Source organism: Mastacembelus armatus, chromosome 11 (genome assembly GCF_900324485.2).
Source record: "Mastacembelus armatus chromosome 11, fMasArm1.2, whole genome shotgun sequence".
Classification (NCBI taxonomy): domain Eukaryota; kingdom Metazoa; phylum Chordata; class Actinopteri; order Synbranchiformes; family Mastacembelidae; genus Mastacembelus; species Mastacembelus armatus.
The window spans coordinates 21,448,950-21,466,073 of record NC_046643.1 but is presented as its reverse complement, the minus strand read 5'-3'; the positions used below and the strand labels follow the sequence as shown (position 1 = coordinate 21,466,073).

At 43.7% G+C, this 17,124-nt stretch overlaps 2 protein-coding genes across 2 annotated transcripts in view; both read right to left on the bottom strand.

Moving 5' to 3' along the window:
• Positions 1-5,336, bottom strand: part of LOC113126791 (low affinity immunoglobulin epsilon Fc receptor-like) — a 37,130-nt gene extending 31,794 nt beyond the window's left edge. Inside the window, exons 1-4 of the mRNA XM_026300936.2 lie at positions 5,027-5,336; positions 4,081-4,197; positions 286-375; positions 123-185 (exon numbers count right to left, since the gene is read on the bottom strand). Coding sequence (XP_026156721.2) covers positions 123-185; positions 286-375; positions 4,081-4,197; positions 5,027-5,186 — 430 coding nt within the window. The 5' untranslated portion in view covers positions 5,187-5,336. The remainder of the gene's footprint in view (positions 1-122; positions 186-285; positions 376-4,080; positions 4,198-5,026) is intronic.
• A 4,745-nt stretch (positions 5,337-10,081) lies between these two features.
• On the bottom strand, positions 10,082-16,212 carry LOC113126784 (CD209 antigen-like protein A). Its single transcript, XM_026300919.2, has 7 exons — positions 15,862-16,212; positions 14,914-15,030; positions 13,042-13,101; positions 12,877-12,939; positions 12,439-12,581; positions 11,526-11,638; positions 10,082-10,484 (listed from the first exon to the last, which is right to left on the bottom strand). The coding sequence occupies exons 1-7, from the start codon at positions 16,193-16,195 to the stop codon at positions 10,343-10,345; spliced, it is 972 nt and encodes a 323-aa protein (XP_026156704.1). The 5' UTR covers positions 16,196-16,212; the 3' UTR covers positions 10,082-10,342.
• Between the last annotated feature and the right edge of the window lie 912 nt (positions 16,213-17,124).

Here is a 17,124-nt window from a genome sequence, read left to right as displayed (position 1 = left end):
ATATCCACACAGCAAAACTGTTCAACTACATTAGACAGTTAGAATTCAAAGTGACTCTTCAGTGATATCATAGAAACTGGTTTAATTCTGATATTTGATCATAGTTTTTAAACTTTTCTCACCTTCAGTTTTGTCCTTCAGCTTCTTCACTTCTTCCTGTAACTGACTGTTGTTGGCTGCCATGTCTTAAGAAAATCAGCAGCAGATAAAACATGAAAATGTTGATGCAGTGTGAAGTTGGATCATGTGTTTTATGGTATTTGCCTGTTTGTTTAAAAATCTTACCTGCAGTTTTTTTCTCCAACAGTGAGTAGCTGCTGCTCAGGTTGTTGTTTCTGATCTTCAGCTGCTTAATTCCTAATGTCACTGAAACATCTGATGAGAAAAACACCAGAAGAAACAGACGACATCAAATCATTCTGCTTTATAAAGACATAGCTGAGTTACTTCCTGTGTTTTATTAACCATCACAGTCACAGCTTTAATCTAGAGTTCAGTTATTCATCAGTGAGCTGCTGTCCATCCTGGCTTCTGTCTGTCTCTCTTGTGTCCTCTGGGACTCCTCTGATATATTTCACCCTCACATCTGACACAGACTGAATGTCTGCAGACATGTTGAGGGACAAAGAGCTTAAAAGCACCTGAAGCTGTTTTGGACCAGTCTTCACTGTTTCTGTCTGAGTCAGGCAGCTTTCAACAGGGCATGACGGAAGTAGCAGCAGGTCCACCCACAGCCACAGATACTTGAAGCACTTTGTTCCTGTTTCATGAAAACCTTCATTTGTGTGTTATAAGTTGAATTACTGGACTATATGATCCATGCAATGGAGTTGGAAAAACCTTTTCAATAAAGTGAGAAACTCAAGTCCTGCTGAAAAGGTTGTTTGTTGCAGAGATACAAGTTGTGTTACTCTGCAGCAGCACTGTGCAGCACTTTGCTGAATGTCCACACCACACATTGAACTGTTAGCAGTTAGCATGCGGCCATACTACCTGCCACGGGAGTTTACGCATGTCATTGTGACAGTAGTGTACATGCCTCCCTCTGCTAACGCAGACACAACCTGTGACACGCTGCTCTCCATCACCAGCAGTCTTCAGACACATCACCCACAGGCCCTCTTCCTCATCTCTGGAGACTTCAACCACGCGTCTCCCACATCTGATCTGCCCACATACACCCAGTATGTCACCTGCCCCACCAGAGACAATAAAACACTGGACTTGTTCTATGCCAACACCAAGGAGGCATATTCTTCATCCTCTCTCCCTCCCCTGGGGAGAGCTGACCACAACTTTGTCTCTCTGCAGCCTGTGGTGCCACGTGTGGTGAAGAGGTGGACTACTGAGAGCGAGGAGGCTCTGAGGGACTGCTTTAACACCACTGTATGGACAGAGCTCTATGACCCACATGGGGAGGATGTCAACGCCATTACAGACTGCATCACGGACTACATAAACTTTTGCTTCGAAAACACTGTACCCTCCTGGACTGTGCGATGTTTTTCAAACAGCATGCCATGGATTACCCCTGATATAAAAACTATTCCTGAAGGAGAAGAAGAGAGCTTTCAGATCATGGAACAAGGAGAAGCTGAGGACTGTACGGAAGGAGCTGAGGAGGAAGATCAGAGAGGAGAAGGCCAGCTACAGGAGGAAGATGGAGGAGCAGCTGCAGCAGCAGAACATCAGTGGAGTGTGGCGGAGCCTGAAGACCATCTCAGGTTTCAAAGCACACCATGCCCAGGCTGAGGGGGATCTGCAATGGGTTAACGATCTAAATCTGCATTTCCTTAGGTTTGATCAATCACCCTCTCATCCCCCCACGCAGCTGCAGGCCTTCTCCCCGGCACCGGGACAATGCCCCACTCCCTCAGCCTTTCACACCTCAGGCCCACCCCATCACCCCACCACTTCACAGCTCCATGGATTCACCCACCGCTCCAGCACACTACCCCCCTGCCCTGTCCCTCACACCAGTCCAGGTGAGGAGTGAACTGAGGAGGAGGCAGCTGGACCAGATGGCATCAGCTCCAGGCTACTTAAGTCCTGTGCAGACGAACTGTGTGGAGTTATGGAGCATGTCTTCAACCTGAGCCTCAAGCTGAGGGTGGTACCACAGCTCTGGAAGACTTCCTGTGTGGTACTAGTGCCCAAGACACCGCACGCTAAGGATCTCAACAGCTTCAGGCTGGTGGCTCTCACGTCCCATCTGATGAAGATACTGGAGAAACTGGTCCTGGGCCACCTCCGCTCTGTGGTGAGCTCAGCGATGGACCCGCTGCAGTTCGCCTACTGACCCGGCATCGGAGTGGAGGACGCCATCATTTTCCTGCTTCACCGTACTCTGGCACACCTGGAGAAGCCCGGCAGTGCTGTGAGAATTCTGTTCTTTGACTTCTCCAGCGCATTCAACACCATACAGCCGTTGCTTTTAAGGGACAAACTGGAGAAGGCTGGTGTGGACTTTGGCCTAGCGGAGTTGATCCTGGACTACCTCACAAACCGACCGCAGTTTGTGAGAGCCCAGGACAGTGTGTCCGACATCCTGACCTGCAGTGTGGGGGCCCCCCAGGGGACCGTCCTGGCCCCCTTCCTCTTCACCCTTTACACTGCAGACTTCAGACACAACACGGACGGCTGTGTTCTGCAGAAGTTCTCTGACAACTCTGCGATTGTCGGGCTCATCACGGATGACGATGATGCAGAGTACAGAAGACTGACGCAGGACTTTGTGGACTGGTGTCAGCAGAACCACCTCCTCATCAACGCGGGGAAGACCAAGGAGATGGTGGTGGATTTCCGCAGACATTGGTCTACTCTCCCCTCGTCAGTGAACATCCAGGAAATAGACATTGAGACGGTGGACTCTTATAAGTACCTGGGTGTTCATCTGAACAACAAACTGGACTGGACTCATAACACAGATGCACTGTACAGGAAGGGCCAGAGCCGACTCTGCCTCCTGAGGAGACTGCGGTCTTTTGGGGTGAAGGGGGCACTCCTGAGGACCTTCTATGACTCTGTGGTGGCATCAGCCATCCTGTACGGTGTGGTTTGCTGGAGCAGCAGCATCACGGAGAGGGAAAGGAAGAAGCTGGACAAGGTCATCAAGAAGTCCAGCTCTGTCCTAGGCTGTCCTCTGGACTCAGTGAGGGAGGTGGGGGACAGACGGGTCCTGGCTAAGCTGACATCTATGCTGGACCATGAGTCACCCCCTGCAGGACATCCTGTCTGCCCTGGAGAGCAGCTTCAGTGATAGACTGATTCACCCTCGCTGTGTGAAGGAGAGATTCCGCAGGTCCTTCCTTCCTGCTGCTGTCCGACTCTACAATGATCACTGCTAACTGTACATTTGTCATCCATCTATTGTGAGTGTAGTATAATGTAAATCACATCAGTGCAATATACTGTAGTCACTTTACCTGGTATTTATTTATATATCTAGTGATGTCCATATACTGTACATACCCATAGGCACATATTGTATATACTTACAGTCTTTGTAGCTTCATAGTTCTATTCTTAGTACTTTTTAAAATATTTTTAATTTCCTATTTATTTCACATCTTGCTACTTCTGGCTCTCTGCTGTGTTTTTGTACTTACTGTTGCAACAATGCAATTTCCCCATTGTGGAACAAATAAAGGTTTTCTTATTCTTATTCTATTAATAGAGACACAGAGAAACAAAGAGCTGAGCAGTTTCTGACACAGGAAATGTGACGTGTGATCTGTGCAGGTATTGTGGTTTAGACTTGGTGAGGAACTAACACCTTCAACATGTTCTGATGTTGGAGGATTGTGGATTGTGTGTCTGTTTCTTACAGTGGAGTTGTGTTGTGAAGGGATCACTTCACAGGCAGTTTGGAGAGGAGGACTGATCACAGCCACCAATGACTCTTTGCCTGGACATATGTCAGTATTATATGAAGACAGACTCAAATCAGGGCAGCAGGGCAGTGATGTTGGGGGGAAAGTGTCATCACTGTGCTTCACAGACCAACAGTCTCTGTTTGGCATCATGTGAACTTGTTTAGTGTTTGCTGCTAATGAGTTGAGCGGTCGTGTTGAATCTTACAGCGTATGGACAGGGAGATGATCCCAACCATCATCAGAAGGCACAGCACTCCCAGACACACTGCAGCTCCTCTCAGAGGTTTTCTTTGGACTGGAGGATGGTTCTGACTGTGTGGTCCTGCACAGGCAAAGCACACAGAGCGAGTTTAACCAAACACAGCTACACTTATTACCCATCATTCTCTGCTTCTACCATTAGACCTTACCCTCTAGCATCATTGGTTAGATCTGTGGCTGTGGTGGCGTCTTGTCAACAGCCTGTCAGCAGCGTCACTGATGTGACAAACTATTTTAACACCTTTGTTAAACCACTGATCTGACAGTTTCAGTTATGATGAACCACTGAATTTTCCACCTGACACCCTTGAATTAAAATAGTCTTCAGTCGGTCTTAGCTCTACGGATGTGGTCATTGTGCACGTCCCACTTCTTCCTGCCTTGTGGTTGCTCTTTGTGCTCAGTGTAAAAGTGTCTTTCCCAGAGTTGAAACAACACTGGTCAGTTAAATGTTCCATTTGATAAAAGCAGCAACAGAAGACGTGAAAAGCTGTGGTACTGTACATTTTGTCAGCAGCTTGTTAACAGAACATCATCCGACTGACTTTAGGAAAGACTTCATACTGCACATGTCGCTGTATAGAAACTAACATTGATGTGTGATGGGCTGCAGGAGCTTGGGTTGGAAAGATCAGTGTAACATACTGAGGGAAGAACAAACTTTAGGTCCAACATGATTGAAAGGCACAACTGACAAATAAGCATTAATTGTTAGATTACTGATTTATCATGGGGCGCCACGGTGCTGCAGTGGTGTCATATTGTGGCCTCACAGCAGGACGTTTTCAGGTTTGAATCCTGTTCAACCCCAGGGCCTTTCTGTGTGGAGTTTGCATGTTCCCCCCTGTGTGTCTGTGGGTTTGAAGTGGATTTGATATTTTCTCACTTACCTCCTTCCTCAGACTGAAAACCAGTGGGATCATCTCTGACATCGTCTGCAGTCTCGTAGATCTGCACCTCCCTTTCTTCCCACTCTCCATCTTCCTCCACCCTTCTGTTTTGTCTCACCTTCCGTGAAACATCTGGTTTGTCATAAATATCTGAGGACATCTTCAGAGGACTGAGACAGCTGATCAGTAGATAAACTTCACTTTCTGTTCCCACACTGTGTTGACTGGCTGCTATACTGCAGTAAAACCTGTGTACTAGTATAGTAAACTCTGTTAAACTGTGTAAATCCAGATGCTGCTGTTGGGTTTCTTGCTCTGTGTGGTCTAAGAACATTCAGGAAGTAGCAGCAAGACCAGTATCGCTCACACCCCACCCCTTTACTTTCTTAGCCAGGAAGCTGCATCGTCCAGTCTTTGCATTGATGAAACTATTTAGACAAACTATAAAAACCATGTGAATCTAAAACTTTGGAAAACTGAAACTATTTTCTAAGTTTTTCAAAACAGCAAGAGTTTGGAAATCCAACATGCATGTGTTGGTAAAAGACGTGAGCACACACCCACACAGAGCAGGTTATCAGGAAATGTTTTTCTCAGCAGCAGAGCAGTGTAGTGTCTGCAGGTCAGTGCAGCGAGGAGCCAACACTGTTCACTGGACAAACTAAACACAAATCTGATCAAAATCATCCTGATTCCAACTTTCCTGTTGACATGGACATGGATCTGATGAGAATCCATTTTCTTTGGGCTTCATGTTTATTGTTGATTTTATTTGTCATCACTTGTCTGTTTTCAGTGAAGAGGGCAGTACAGATTGATATGAGCATTCTGGTGCCCCCATGTGGTTGAGCTGTTTGAAGTTTTCTGTCCTGAGCTGTACTGAGCCAAGTCAGTGGCTTCAACCACTTTGACCTTTGGCCTTTTATATATGAGCCACAGTTCACATTCAGGAACAGTATGATCCATGCAATGGAGTTGGAAAAACCTTTTCAATAAAGTGAGAAACTCAAGTCCTGCTGAAAAGGTTGTTTGTTGCAGAGATACAAGTTGTGTTACTCTGCAGCAGCACTGTGCAGCACTTTGCTGAATGTCCACACACTATTAATAGAGACACAGAGAAACGAAGAGCTGAGCAGTTTCTGACACAGGAAATGTGACGTGTGATCTGTGCAGGTATTGAGGTTTAGACTTGGTGAGAATCTAACACCTTGAAAAACAAAGGTCCAATGTGGTTTGTCAGTGTTGACACTGAAGCAAAAAGCCACATTAGAGAATATAAAATAATTGTTATCCACTTTATCTGAAACTCAGTGAACTGCTAAACCTGTTTTCATCATGAATTCATCTTGTGTCCAGCTGCAGCCACTGCTGATTCCCCACTACCTGTTGGTGTCCTTCACCTGTCCTGGACGAGTGCTGCAGGAAGTCGCTCAGACCCACAGGACGCTCACAGTCCTGCTGCTGTCACTCTCTGCACATGCTTCCTGTAAAAGACCCAGCTCAAGATGGCCCCAAGTCAGTCCGTTGTTTGTGTGTCAGTGCCTGATGTCTAAGTTTTTGTGTTTTTATGGGCGACATTTCACATCATTTCCACATGAATGTGTGTTACTTCTCAAGAACAATGTCCACCAGTTAATTTGGGGATTTTAGATGATGCATTTGATCAGGTGCTTTCATATAACTACAGCACTGTAAACCCAGACTGCTGAGGCCTAGGCCTTCTCGGGATCCACTTGTTGGACTGCAGTAACCAGGGGAGAAAAAGGATCTCTGCGTATCATCTCACTGTTTTCTGCTTCATCTGCACTCGGTGAGCCACCTGCTGTATTTTCCTGCTATATTTCCAACCTAAACAAGGAATCAACAAACAATGTGTCCAGTGTGGTGGCTTTGTTTACTCCACCTGTCAGGTGGTTTCATGCTGACAACAGCAGTGAATCATGGACTGGAATATGACACAATGGTCCCTTCTCTCTGGATCTCCCCATACTCTGTTACTATACCATACTCTGATGTCGCTCCTTTTTCTCACTGGCTCACTACTGGGCTTTCTACTGGATTGAAAGGGGGTCTTCCCTATGTTCCCCAGTACCTTTGTTCCCCATGGTGGTTTTCTGCTCCGTCGTGTGTTGGTATTTGAAGCAGCTCTTGAATCCTGGATAAAAGCTAACAACTAAATCAATATTAGCACACGTGAAAATCACAGGCAAACATAAACAATAGGACTTTTCCATCAACACCACGTGGCTCCAACTTCATGTAAGATCTAATCAATGGTGATCATTTTGGTTGATTTGCAGTTATTTCCACATTATGTGTCTAAAGTCACAGTCAGACAGTGACAAACTGATGAAACCAACAACAAACAGATGCCCATAATTGAAACTCGTTGATTTTTGTTTGACCTTCGTTAATGTCCGGTTGAAAATCTTCTAAATATAAACATGGTTGGCAAATAGTTACCGGGGAACAAAGGGAAGACTGGCAAATCTGCCAGGGTTAAATTTCCACCGTAACATGACATGAACAAAATTCAGAGTCGTTTTAACACTGAGCCGATAAAAACCAACACTAGCAGAGTTAGTGTTGGAGTAAATGTTGGGAGTTTCCCACAGTTTCACACTCGGAGAGTCAAACTGGACCGCGCCTTTATTTCCGGTGAAGAAATGCGGAGCTGGATTTTTCCAGTCGCCATTTTCTCTGTCATCGCGGTAAGTTCAATTCTTTCAAATTTCATCTTTTAGCTCAATATCAGCACATGTTTATTTAGAACAATGTTATGTGAAGTTTATTTACTGGACTACGAACATTTTCAAGTGTTTCTTTTTTTTTTTGCTGTTTTAAACCGTTTTTCATCGAAGTGTCCGATTGCTAGCATAAAGTGTGTATAGCATGTGGTTGATTTAGCGCGATACGACAGTCGGGAGGATCTTACTGACACTGCGAACTAATATCCGTGAGAATTTTTTGGTTATTAATTTATTGCTAGTGTAGATTTTATCTGCACAGTTTGAACACAGTTTTTCATCACAGTGCTATTTGTGTGTTCTTAGACAGTGTTGAGGATTCTTCTTCAGGAGCCTCATGTTTGTCAGAATAATCTCCATCTCCTGCATCTGAAGGCTCATCAAGTTCAGACTCAACAATTATACTTGAATCTACCAAAACTCAGAAAAGACATTTGATTGAGGGACGTCCCAACAGCAGTATTGCAAGAGATGTAAGTTATCTTTTTTATACAAATATCAAATGTTGGAGAGACTCATTGTGTTTTTTTAAGTGCTCAGTTTGAACCAAATAGACGCAATTGGTCTCTGGGCCAAGCAAACTGACTGTGACGTTATAGTTCTGTCAGAGACGTGGTTAAAACCATCAGTCACGAATGATATGATCCACATTGATGGATATAATGTGTTCAGGACAGATGGTGTAAACGAAGGAGGAGGAGTTACAGTCTATACAAAGACGTCATTGGACTGTACCTTGGTGGACTCGTTCACTAAACCAGATGTTTTGAAATGTTAGTGATGAAGTTAAACCTTGCTAACGGCACCGAGCTCACAGTAATAGGATGTTATCGTCCACCTTCGGCATCACGTGAAGCCGTCACTGTTTTTGGACATTCTACATAAACTGTCAGACACTGAGTTGGTTCTGTTGGGTGACTTAAACTGGGACTGGCTATCTGCAACTTGGTTAAACCCTGAGCATTTGGACAAGTCCACTTTGCTTGATGTTATTCTGAGGAACTTTCCACACAAATATGCTGCCGCCTGGGTACTTTGTAACGATGTTAGTGATCATTGTGCAGTTGCTTGTTTTAGAACCTGTAGGCTTCCTAAAACTAAACTTAGATATATTTTTAAACAAAATTCTCAGCGTTTTCAATGAGCAGGTTTTCATGCATGATGTTTCTAATAGTGATTTGCACCTCGTTTATAATATGGTGGATTCTGACTTAGCATGTAAGTTTGTTAAAGCCACCTTTCAGATTTTAATAAATAAGCATCCACCCCTGAGAAGCACCTTGGAAAGTTACAATACCTGCCATTCTCCATCCAGCCACTAGACGTCCTCAGATTCCCCTCACCTACAGACACACCTGTCCCACTTCCCTCATGCACCAGCAGTCAGACCACATCTGTACAACCTATTATTTGTCTGGGAGAACTTTGACTTTCCGAGGACAGTTTTTTATGAATTAAGAAAAAGATGCGTCAAAACGCACCGGCGTGTGCGTCAACCCCAGAGGGTTAAGATCGTGGAGTCCTGGCGACGAGTTAGTTTTTGGAAGCAGGGCTCCTTCCTGACTTGTATCTACACCCAAACATATCACATTGACTTGATGTCAGTTAAGGACCATATCAGAATTCTTGCCCATTATGTTTTGTCCACCTCTTTGTCTGCATTCACCCACATTCTCACTTCTTCAGCAACTTGGAAAGTTACAAGACCTGCTATTCTCCATCCAGCCACCAGATGTCTCTGGATATCCATCCATGATGCCATCTTGAATAAACTTTGTCTGTGCCTCTTCTCAGCTGACCCTCTACTCACCAGCACACCTGCTCCTCATCTCCTGATCACTCTCCCCAGTAAATATACTGCTCTGGTTTCACTTTTATACCATAGACTTCCAGCTGTTCCTGTCTCTTCCTGGTTTCCCTGTGTGTCCTGGTTTTGGATTACTCTGCTGTTCTGGACTCTGGTTGTTGTGTCTTAGTAGAAACATGACAGAGGCCTTTTTCCAGCTGCACAGACACTGCTGCATCATCCTGACCACATGTTTGTATTTTCACAAAGAATTCCCCAGACACACTGATGATATTAGACAATGCATTTGGTGAAGAAGCCTTTAATAGTTTGTTGGTTCTTTACAGTATTTTCTAATGTGGTTAATGTGACACATGTTTAGATGAAGAAAAGACCCTGGTCCAGGTCAAACGAAGCAGATACTAACTCCAGGTGTATCAGAGAAAATGAAGAAGACACTTTGAGCAGTTTGAGCAGCAACAGACTCATGAATAAAGCAAGTAAAGCAAAGTAAAGACAAGCTGCAGTTCACTTTTATTCTAACCCTTCTGTGGGACGACAGAGTCAGTGAGTGCACATGTAGTTGTTGTGTGGACGACTTCCAGCCCCACTGCTCTGTCTGCACCATAGAGCACAGAGGGACAATGTCTATGGAATCCAGATGGTTGAACATGTGAACTAATGGAAGATGACTCTGAGGCTCATGCAGAGCTTTTCATAGTTTGGTGTCTTTGGTCTGATTGGACAAACAGCTTCATCCCAACAGTCCACAGCCCTCTGTCATCAGCAGAACCAGGGAATCTTTTTCTCACAGATCCAGGTCTTTTTATTGTCATAATAATAACTTTGAGTCCATTTTCCTTGTTGGTCACAACATGATGCATAGTACCCGCTTGTGGGATTTCCATGTCCTGTTGCCCTGAACCTGTGGACAAATAAAATATAGTTTTAAACTGGGCTGAAACTCCTGATTATTTTCATATTCACATAAACTTGAATCTCACTTTGAATATTTCAGATATTTTCCATTATTTTTAGGGGATTTGCAGACACCTCAAACACAAAGGATTATGGGTATGAGTCTGGTCCCAGATGTGTTATGAAAACTGGATCCAGGACTTAGACATGGCATCCATTCATTCCAATGAAAGTTACTCTGCTCATACTCCACAGACCTTTTCTCTGGTCCTGGTCTGACTCCTGGTTTTTAAGCTCCCTGCACATGCTCAGTAGGGTTTCTCTGAAACAGCTTTAAAGGTTTGACCAATTTTAAATCTTAATGCTAGAGAAATGAATGACAGAGAAGTAATAATGGAGCTGGTGCAGTTTGAGGTGTTCAATCAACTGTTGGACTCACATCAGTTTTCAATGGTCGTCTATGATGAAAAGACTTTGTGGGTTGCAGGGATTTTAGTTGCAGTAGCTCAGTTTGCCAGCAGGACAAACTGGTTGTAAAGCTGCTCTCTTAATCCATCCCTGGGACTAATGGTCATATTCAGCTTTTTCCTTCATATGTTCTTCCCTTTCTAAAGAGCAGAGAAGAGGCAGGTCGTCCTTCATGCTGAGCTAAAGTTAAAGGACCTGCAGTCACATTTGTTTGACTTGTGAAGTTGAGAAGCAGTTTGTTCTTTTCTGTCTGAGGATACAGAGCAGCACACACGTTCAATAAGCTGAACTGTGACCAGGGCTTTGAAGACTTTCTGAATCCTGACTCTTTCAGACTGAGTCCTTGTTACTGGACCTCATCACAGACTGCAGATGAACAGAGCTCAAGTCCAGCTCTTCATTCAAACACTCAGTTTTCTGTTCACGTTCTTTCATTGGATTCAACATCTGCAGGTTGTTCCAAAGCAACACTGAGAAAATCCTTTGAACATGTGTTGCTGTCCTGCCTTTAACACATGGTTCTGTTAGTTTCCAATAATGACTTTGATGGTACTGAAATAGAAACAAAACACTGGCTCACGTTTCTGTCAGCGCTGATCCGTCCACCCATTTCCAGGTAGATGTCGATCCTTCCTGTACAGTCCGTAGACCGATCCAGGACTGTCCCTTCACATTCAGCTTTGTGACAAATTCCTAATAGTTGACAAGAGACAATAATTATTTCTCCATTCATAATTCAGTATTTCTGTTGTAGTAAAATCGTCCTGTGAGTCTGTCTGAAGGAAAAACTAAATCTGCTGCAACTTTTCTTTTCCTCCATGGAGCATAAATCAGAAACAGCCAAAGAACTGATGAAGATCAGCTCCTCTCATAGACCGACCGTTGTCACAGTAAAACCAAAGTTAACATGTCATTTTATCAGAATGTGTTTTTCAAACCAACACACACATTTGGAGGGTTTTTGAGATATTGAGAATGAATTGAATAATGAAATATTTCCCTTACATGAACTTTTGTCTCTAAATTCTCTGAACCATTAGAGCTCAGTTCATGCAGAATCAGTCAGACCTCCTGTTTTTGTCACTTTAACCAAGACTTTTGTGTTTTACTGCAAATGTGCAGTGACCTAAACCAACTCCAAATCCAAAAATACCAATCCAGGCCTTAAAATCTCCAGTATGTGAAATAATAATATCCATGGCCTTAAAATCAGCTTCCATGATAGTTGATGTAGAAAAGCAGCAGTGACGTGGACCCAAATGCCTGTACAGTCCACACAGGCAGAACAGGTTGAATTCCAGGCCCTTTACTAGAATCACTAGTCAGTGAAGAGGTTTCCAGTTGTGCAGCCTGAAAGCTGTTTAACCAGGCAAATAAATCCATCAGGGTCCAGACAGGAGGCAGGTCCCAGACTGGCAGCAGGTCAGAAACACAAGGAACAGATCACTGGCAGTTACATCAGAGATCACACACACAGTAACAAACACACTCACCTGCTCCTCTTTGCTGTTTATCGACACCAGATCAGCTCCTTTGTTTAGACAGTCTGTCCTACTGTCAGACCAATATTTCTCCTGAGTGAATTTAAAGTAACAGCTGCATCCAAATCTCGTCCATCCTTCAGGACACCACGTCCCTTAATGTGAGACAAGTGTTTTAAAGCCAGTTCATGTCATTCAGTGTCAGACTGATAAGACTTGTACTTTCACTGTGTAGGTTCAGATCTTTCTGTCTCCACTTTTCACTTTCAGGTTCTTTACTCTGTAAATACGACGTCACTCTCATTTGAAGTGATTACCTCCAACACAAATATCCACACAGCAAAACTGTTCAACTACATTAGACAGTTAGAATTCAAAGTGACTCTTCAGTGATATCATAGAAACTGGTTTAATTCTGATATTTGATCATAGTTTTTAAACTTTTCTCACCTTCAATTTTGTCCTTCAGCTTCTTCACTTCTTCCTGTAACTGACTGTTGTTGGCTGCCATGTCTTAAGAAAATCAGCAGCAGATAAAACATGAAAATGTTGATGCAGTGTGAAGTTGGATCATGTGTTTTATGGTATTTGCCTGTTAGTTCAAAAAAATCTTACCAGCAGTTTTTTTCTCCAATATTGAGTAGCTGCTGCTCAGGTTGTTGTTTTCTAATGTCACTGAAAAATCCGATGAGAAAAACACCAGAAGAAACAGACGACATCAAATCATTCTGCTTTATAAAGACATAGCTGAGTTACTTCCTGTGTTTTATTAACCATCACAGTCACAGCTTTAATCTAGAGTTCAGTTATTTGTTGAGCCGACTGTTCTTGAACCTGCCGTGTGTTGAGCTCACTCAGGGCGTCGTCACTAGACAGGAAGTGACTCTGCGGTGGCTGAAATACCAAGTAAGACCAGGACCCAAACAAAAACCTGTAGTTTGAATGTGGAAAACCAAAACAGTGAAGACAGTGGAATAAAAGTCCTCACAGCGTATGATGATGGCAGCCAGAATCAGCAGATACAGCACTCCCAGAGCCCCTGTCCAAACTCTGAACCTGCTTCTTTTCACAGCTGGAAGCTTCTTCTCACTGTGTCTTCCTGCAGAGGCCAAATCCACAGAGAAGACACTTTGATTCAGCTCTTTGTCCTTTATTCCTGTCATTGAATGCATCTGCTTGCTGCCAACAAAGACATTTGACCTGCACTTTGACCAACTTCCAGCACAAAGTGACCTGATACTGACTCACACAAGTTGATCCTCTTTGTTCTGCACTTACAGGAACTGGACTGGATGATAATAGAATTGGTTTTTCTGCAAGAGTCAAACTGAAAAGCTCCAGTTTGTGTAAAAATCCTGTCAAATTGCAGCCACTAAGACTCAGCATCAGCTTTTCTCTTCTAATATTGATGATTTCAGACTCACCAGCTTGTTGTAAGCCAACATCAGTGAGCTGCTGTCCATCCTGGCTTCTGTCTGTCTCTCTTGTGTCCTCTGGGACTCCTCTGATATATTTCACCCTCACATCTGACACAGACTGAATGTCTGCAGACATGTTGAGGGACAAAGAGCTAAAAAGCACCTGAAGCTGTTTTGGACCAGTCTTCACTGTCTGTTTCTGTCTGAGTCAGGCAGCTTTCAACAGGGCATGACGGAAGTAGCAGCAGGTCCACCCACAGCCACAGATACTTGAAGCACTTTGTTCCTGTTTCATGAAAACCTTCATTTGTGTGTTATAAGTTGAATTACTGGACTATATGATCCATGCAATGGAGTTGGAAAAACCTTTTCAATAAAGTGAGAAACTCAAGTCCTGCTGAAAAGGTTGTTTGTTGCAGAGATACAAGTTGTGTTACTCTGCAGCAGCACTGTGCAGCACTTTGCTGAATGTCCACACACTATTAATAGAGACACAGAGAAACAAAGAGCTGAGCAGTTTCTGACACAGGAAATGTGACGTGTGATCTGTGCAGTTTTTTAGGTTCAGACTTGATGAGGAACTAACACCTTCATCATGTTCTGATGTTCAGTCGTATGAACATTCACTCACTCAGACTTTTTACAGCAGCTGCACTGAAAACTGTCAACTGTTGTCACCAAGCAGATGAATTCAGTTAAAGGAATAAAATAATTAGAGCTCATTGAAAAATGCTGAATGAAAATGTCTCTGTGTATTTTGGCGTCCTCACATTTTTACACAGGAGGACGACGGTGGATTGTGTGTCTGTTTCTTACAGTGGAGTTGTGTTGTGAAGGGATCACTTCACAGGCAGTTTGGAGAGGAGGACTGATCACAGCCACCAATGACTCTTTGCCTGGACATATGTCAGTATTATATGAAGACAGACTCAAATCAGGGCAGCAGGGCAGTGATGTTGGGGGGAAAGTGTCATCACTGTGCTTCACAGACCAACAGTCTCTGTTTGGCATCATGTGAACTTGTTTAGTGTTTGCTGCTAATGAGTTGAGCGGTCGTGTTGAATCTTACAGCGTATGGACAGGGAGATGATCCCAACCATCATCAGAAGGCACAGCACTCCCAGACACACTGCAGCTCCTCTCAGAGGTTTTCTTTGGACTGGAGGATGGTTCTGACTGTGTGGTCCTGCACAGGCAAAGCACACAGAGCGAGTTTAACCAAACACAGCTACACTTATTACCCATCATCCTCTGCTTCTACCATTAGACCTCACACTCTAGCATCATTGGTTAGATCTGTGGCTGTGGTGGCGTCTTGTCAACAGCCTGTCAGCAGCGTCACTGATGTGACAAACTATTTTAACACCTTTGTTAAACCACTGATCTGACAGTTTCAGTTATGATGAACCACTGAATTTTCCACCTGACACCCTTGAATTAAAATAGTCTTCAGTCGGTCTTAGCTCTACGGATGTGGTCATTGTGCACGTCCCACTTCTTCCTGCCTTGTGGTTGCTCTTTGTGCTCAGTGTAAAAGTGTCTTTCCCAGAGTTGAAACAACACTGGTCAGTTAAATGTTCCATTTGATAAAAGCAGCAACAGAAGACGTGAAAAGCTGTGGTACTGTACATTTTGTCAGCAGCTTGTTAACAGAACATCATCCGACTGACTTTAGGAAAGACTTCATACTGCACATGTCGCTGTATAGAAACTAACACTGATGTGTGATGGGCTGCAGGAGCTTGGGTTGGAAAGATCAGTGTAACATACTGAGGGAAGAACAAACTTTAGGTCCAACATGATTGAAAGGCACAACTGACAAATAAGCATTAATTGTTAGATTACTGATTTATCATGGGGGGGCCACGGTGCTGCAGTGGTGTCATATTGTGGCCTCACAGCAGGAAGGTTTTAGGTTTGAATGCTGTTCAACCCCAGGGCCTTTCTTTGTGGAGTTTGCATGTTCCCCCCCTGTGTCTCTGTGGGTTTGAAGTGGATTTGATAATTTCTCACTTACCTCCTTCCTCAGACTGAAAACCAGTGGGATCATCTCTGACATCGTCTGCAGTCTCGTAGATCTGCACCTCCCTTTCTTCCCACTCTCCATCTTCCTCCACCCTTCTGTTGTGTCTCACCTTCCGTGAAACATCTGGTTTGGCATAAATATCTGAGGACATCTTCAGAGGACTGAGACAGCTGATCAGTAGATAAACTTCACTTTCTGTTCCCACACTGTGTTGACTGGCTGCTATACTGCAGTAAAACCTGTGTACTAGTATAGTAAACTCTGTTAAACTGTGTAAATCCAGATGCTGCTGTTGGGTTTCTTGCTCCGTGTGATTTAAGAACATTCAGGAAGTAGCAGCAAGAACAGTATCGCTCACACCCCACCCCTTTACTCTCTTTTGCCAGGAAGCTGCATCGTCCAGTCTTTGCATTGATGAAACTATTTAGACAAACTATAAAAACCATGTGAATCTAAAACTTTGGGAAACTGAAAGTATTTTCTAAGTTTTTCAAAACAGCAAGAGTTTGGAAATCCAACATGCATGTGTTGGTAAAAGACGTGAGCACACACCCACACAGAGCAGGTTATCAGGAAATGTTTTTCTCAGCAGCAGAGCAGTGTAGTGTCTGCAGGTCAGTGCAGCGAGGAGCCAACACTGTTCACTGGACAAACTAAACACAAATCTGATCAAAATCATCCTGATTCCAACTTTCCTGTTGACATGGACATGGATCTGATGAGAATCCATTTTCTTTGAGCTTCATGTTTATTGTTGATTTTATTTGTCATCACTTGTCTGTTTTCAGTGAAGAGGGCAGTACAGATTGATATGAGCATTCTGGTGCCCCCATGTGGTTGAGCTGTATGAAGTTTTCTGTCCTGAGCTGTACTGAGCCAAGTCAGTGGCTTCAACCACTTTGACCTTAGACCTTTTATATATGAGCCACAGTCCACATTCAGGAAGTGGCAGCACAAACACTTTAGTTTCAGCTGTTCACATTGTGATTGTATACAAGGATCTGTTACCATCCCTGTTGAAACAGAAATCCTTTCCTTCCATTTTCCATTCAGCCACTAGATGTCTCTGGACTTTTCCTCCTTTCCCTGCTCACCTGAACTCACCTGTTCAATCACTCACCTGTTTCCAGTGGCCTCAACAGTTTTAACTGAGCTGTTTCCTGTTTTGTTTCTTGTACCTGCCCCTGGAACTGGGTCATTCAAAATAGAAAATATTTTAATAAAAATATTACCTTAAATGAATTGTTTGCTTTT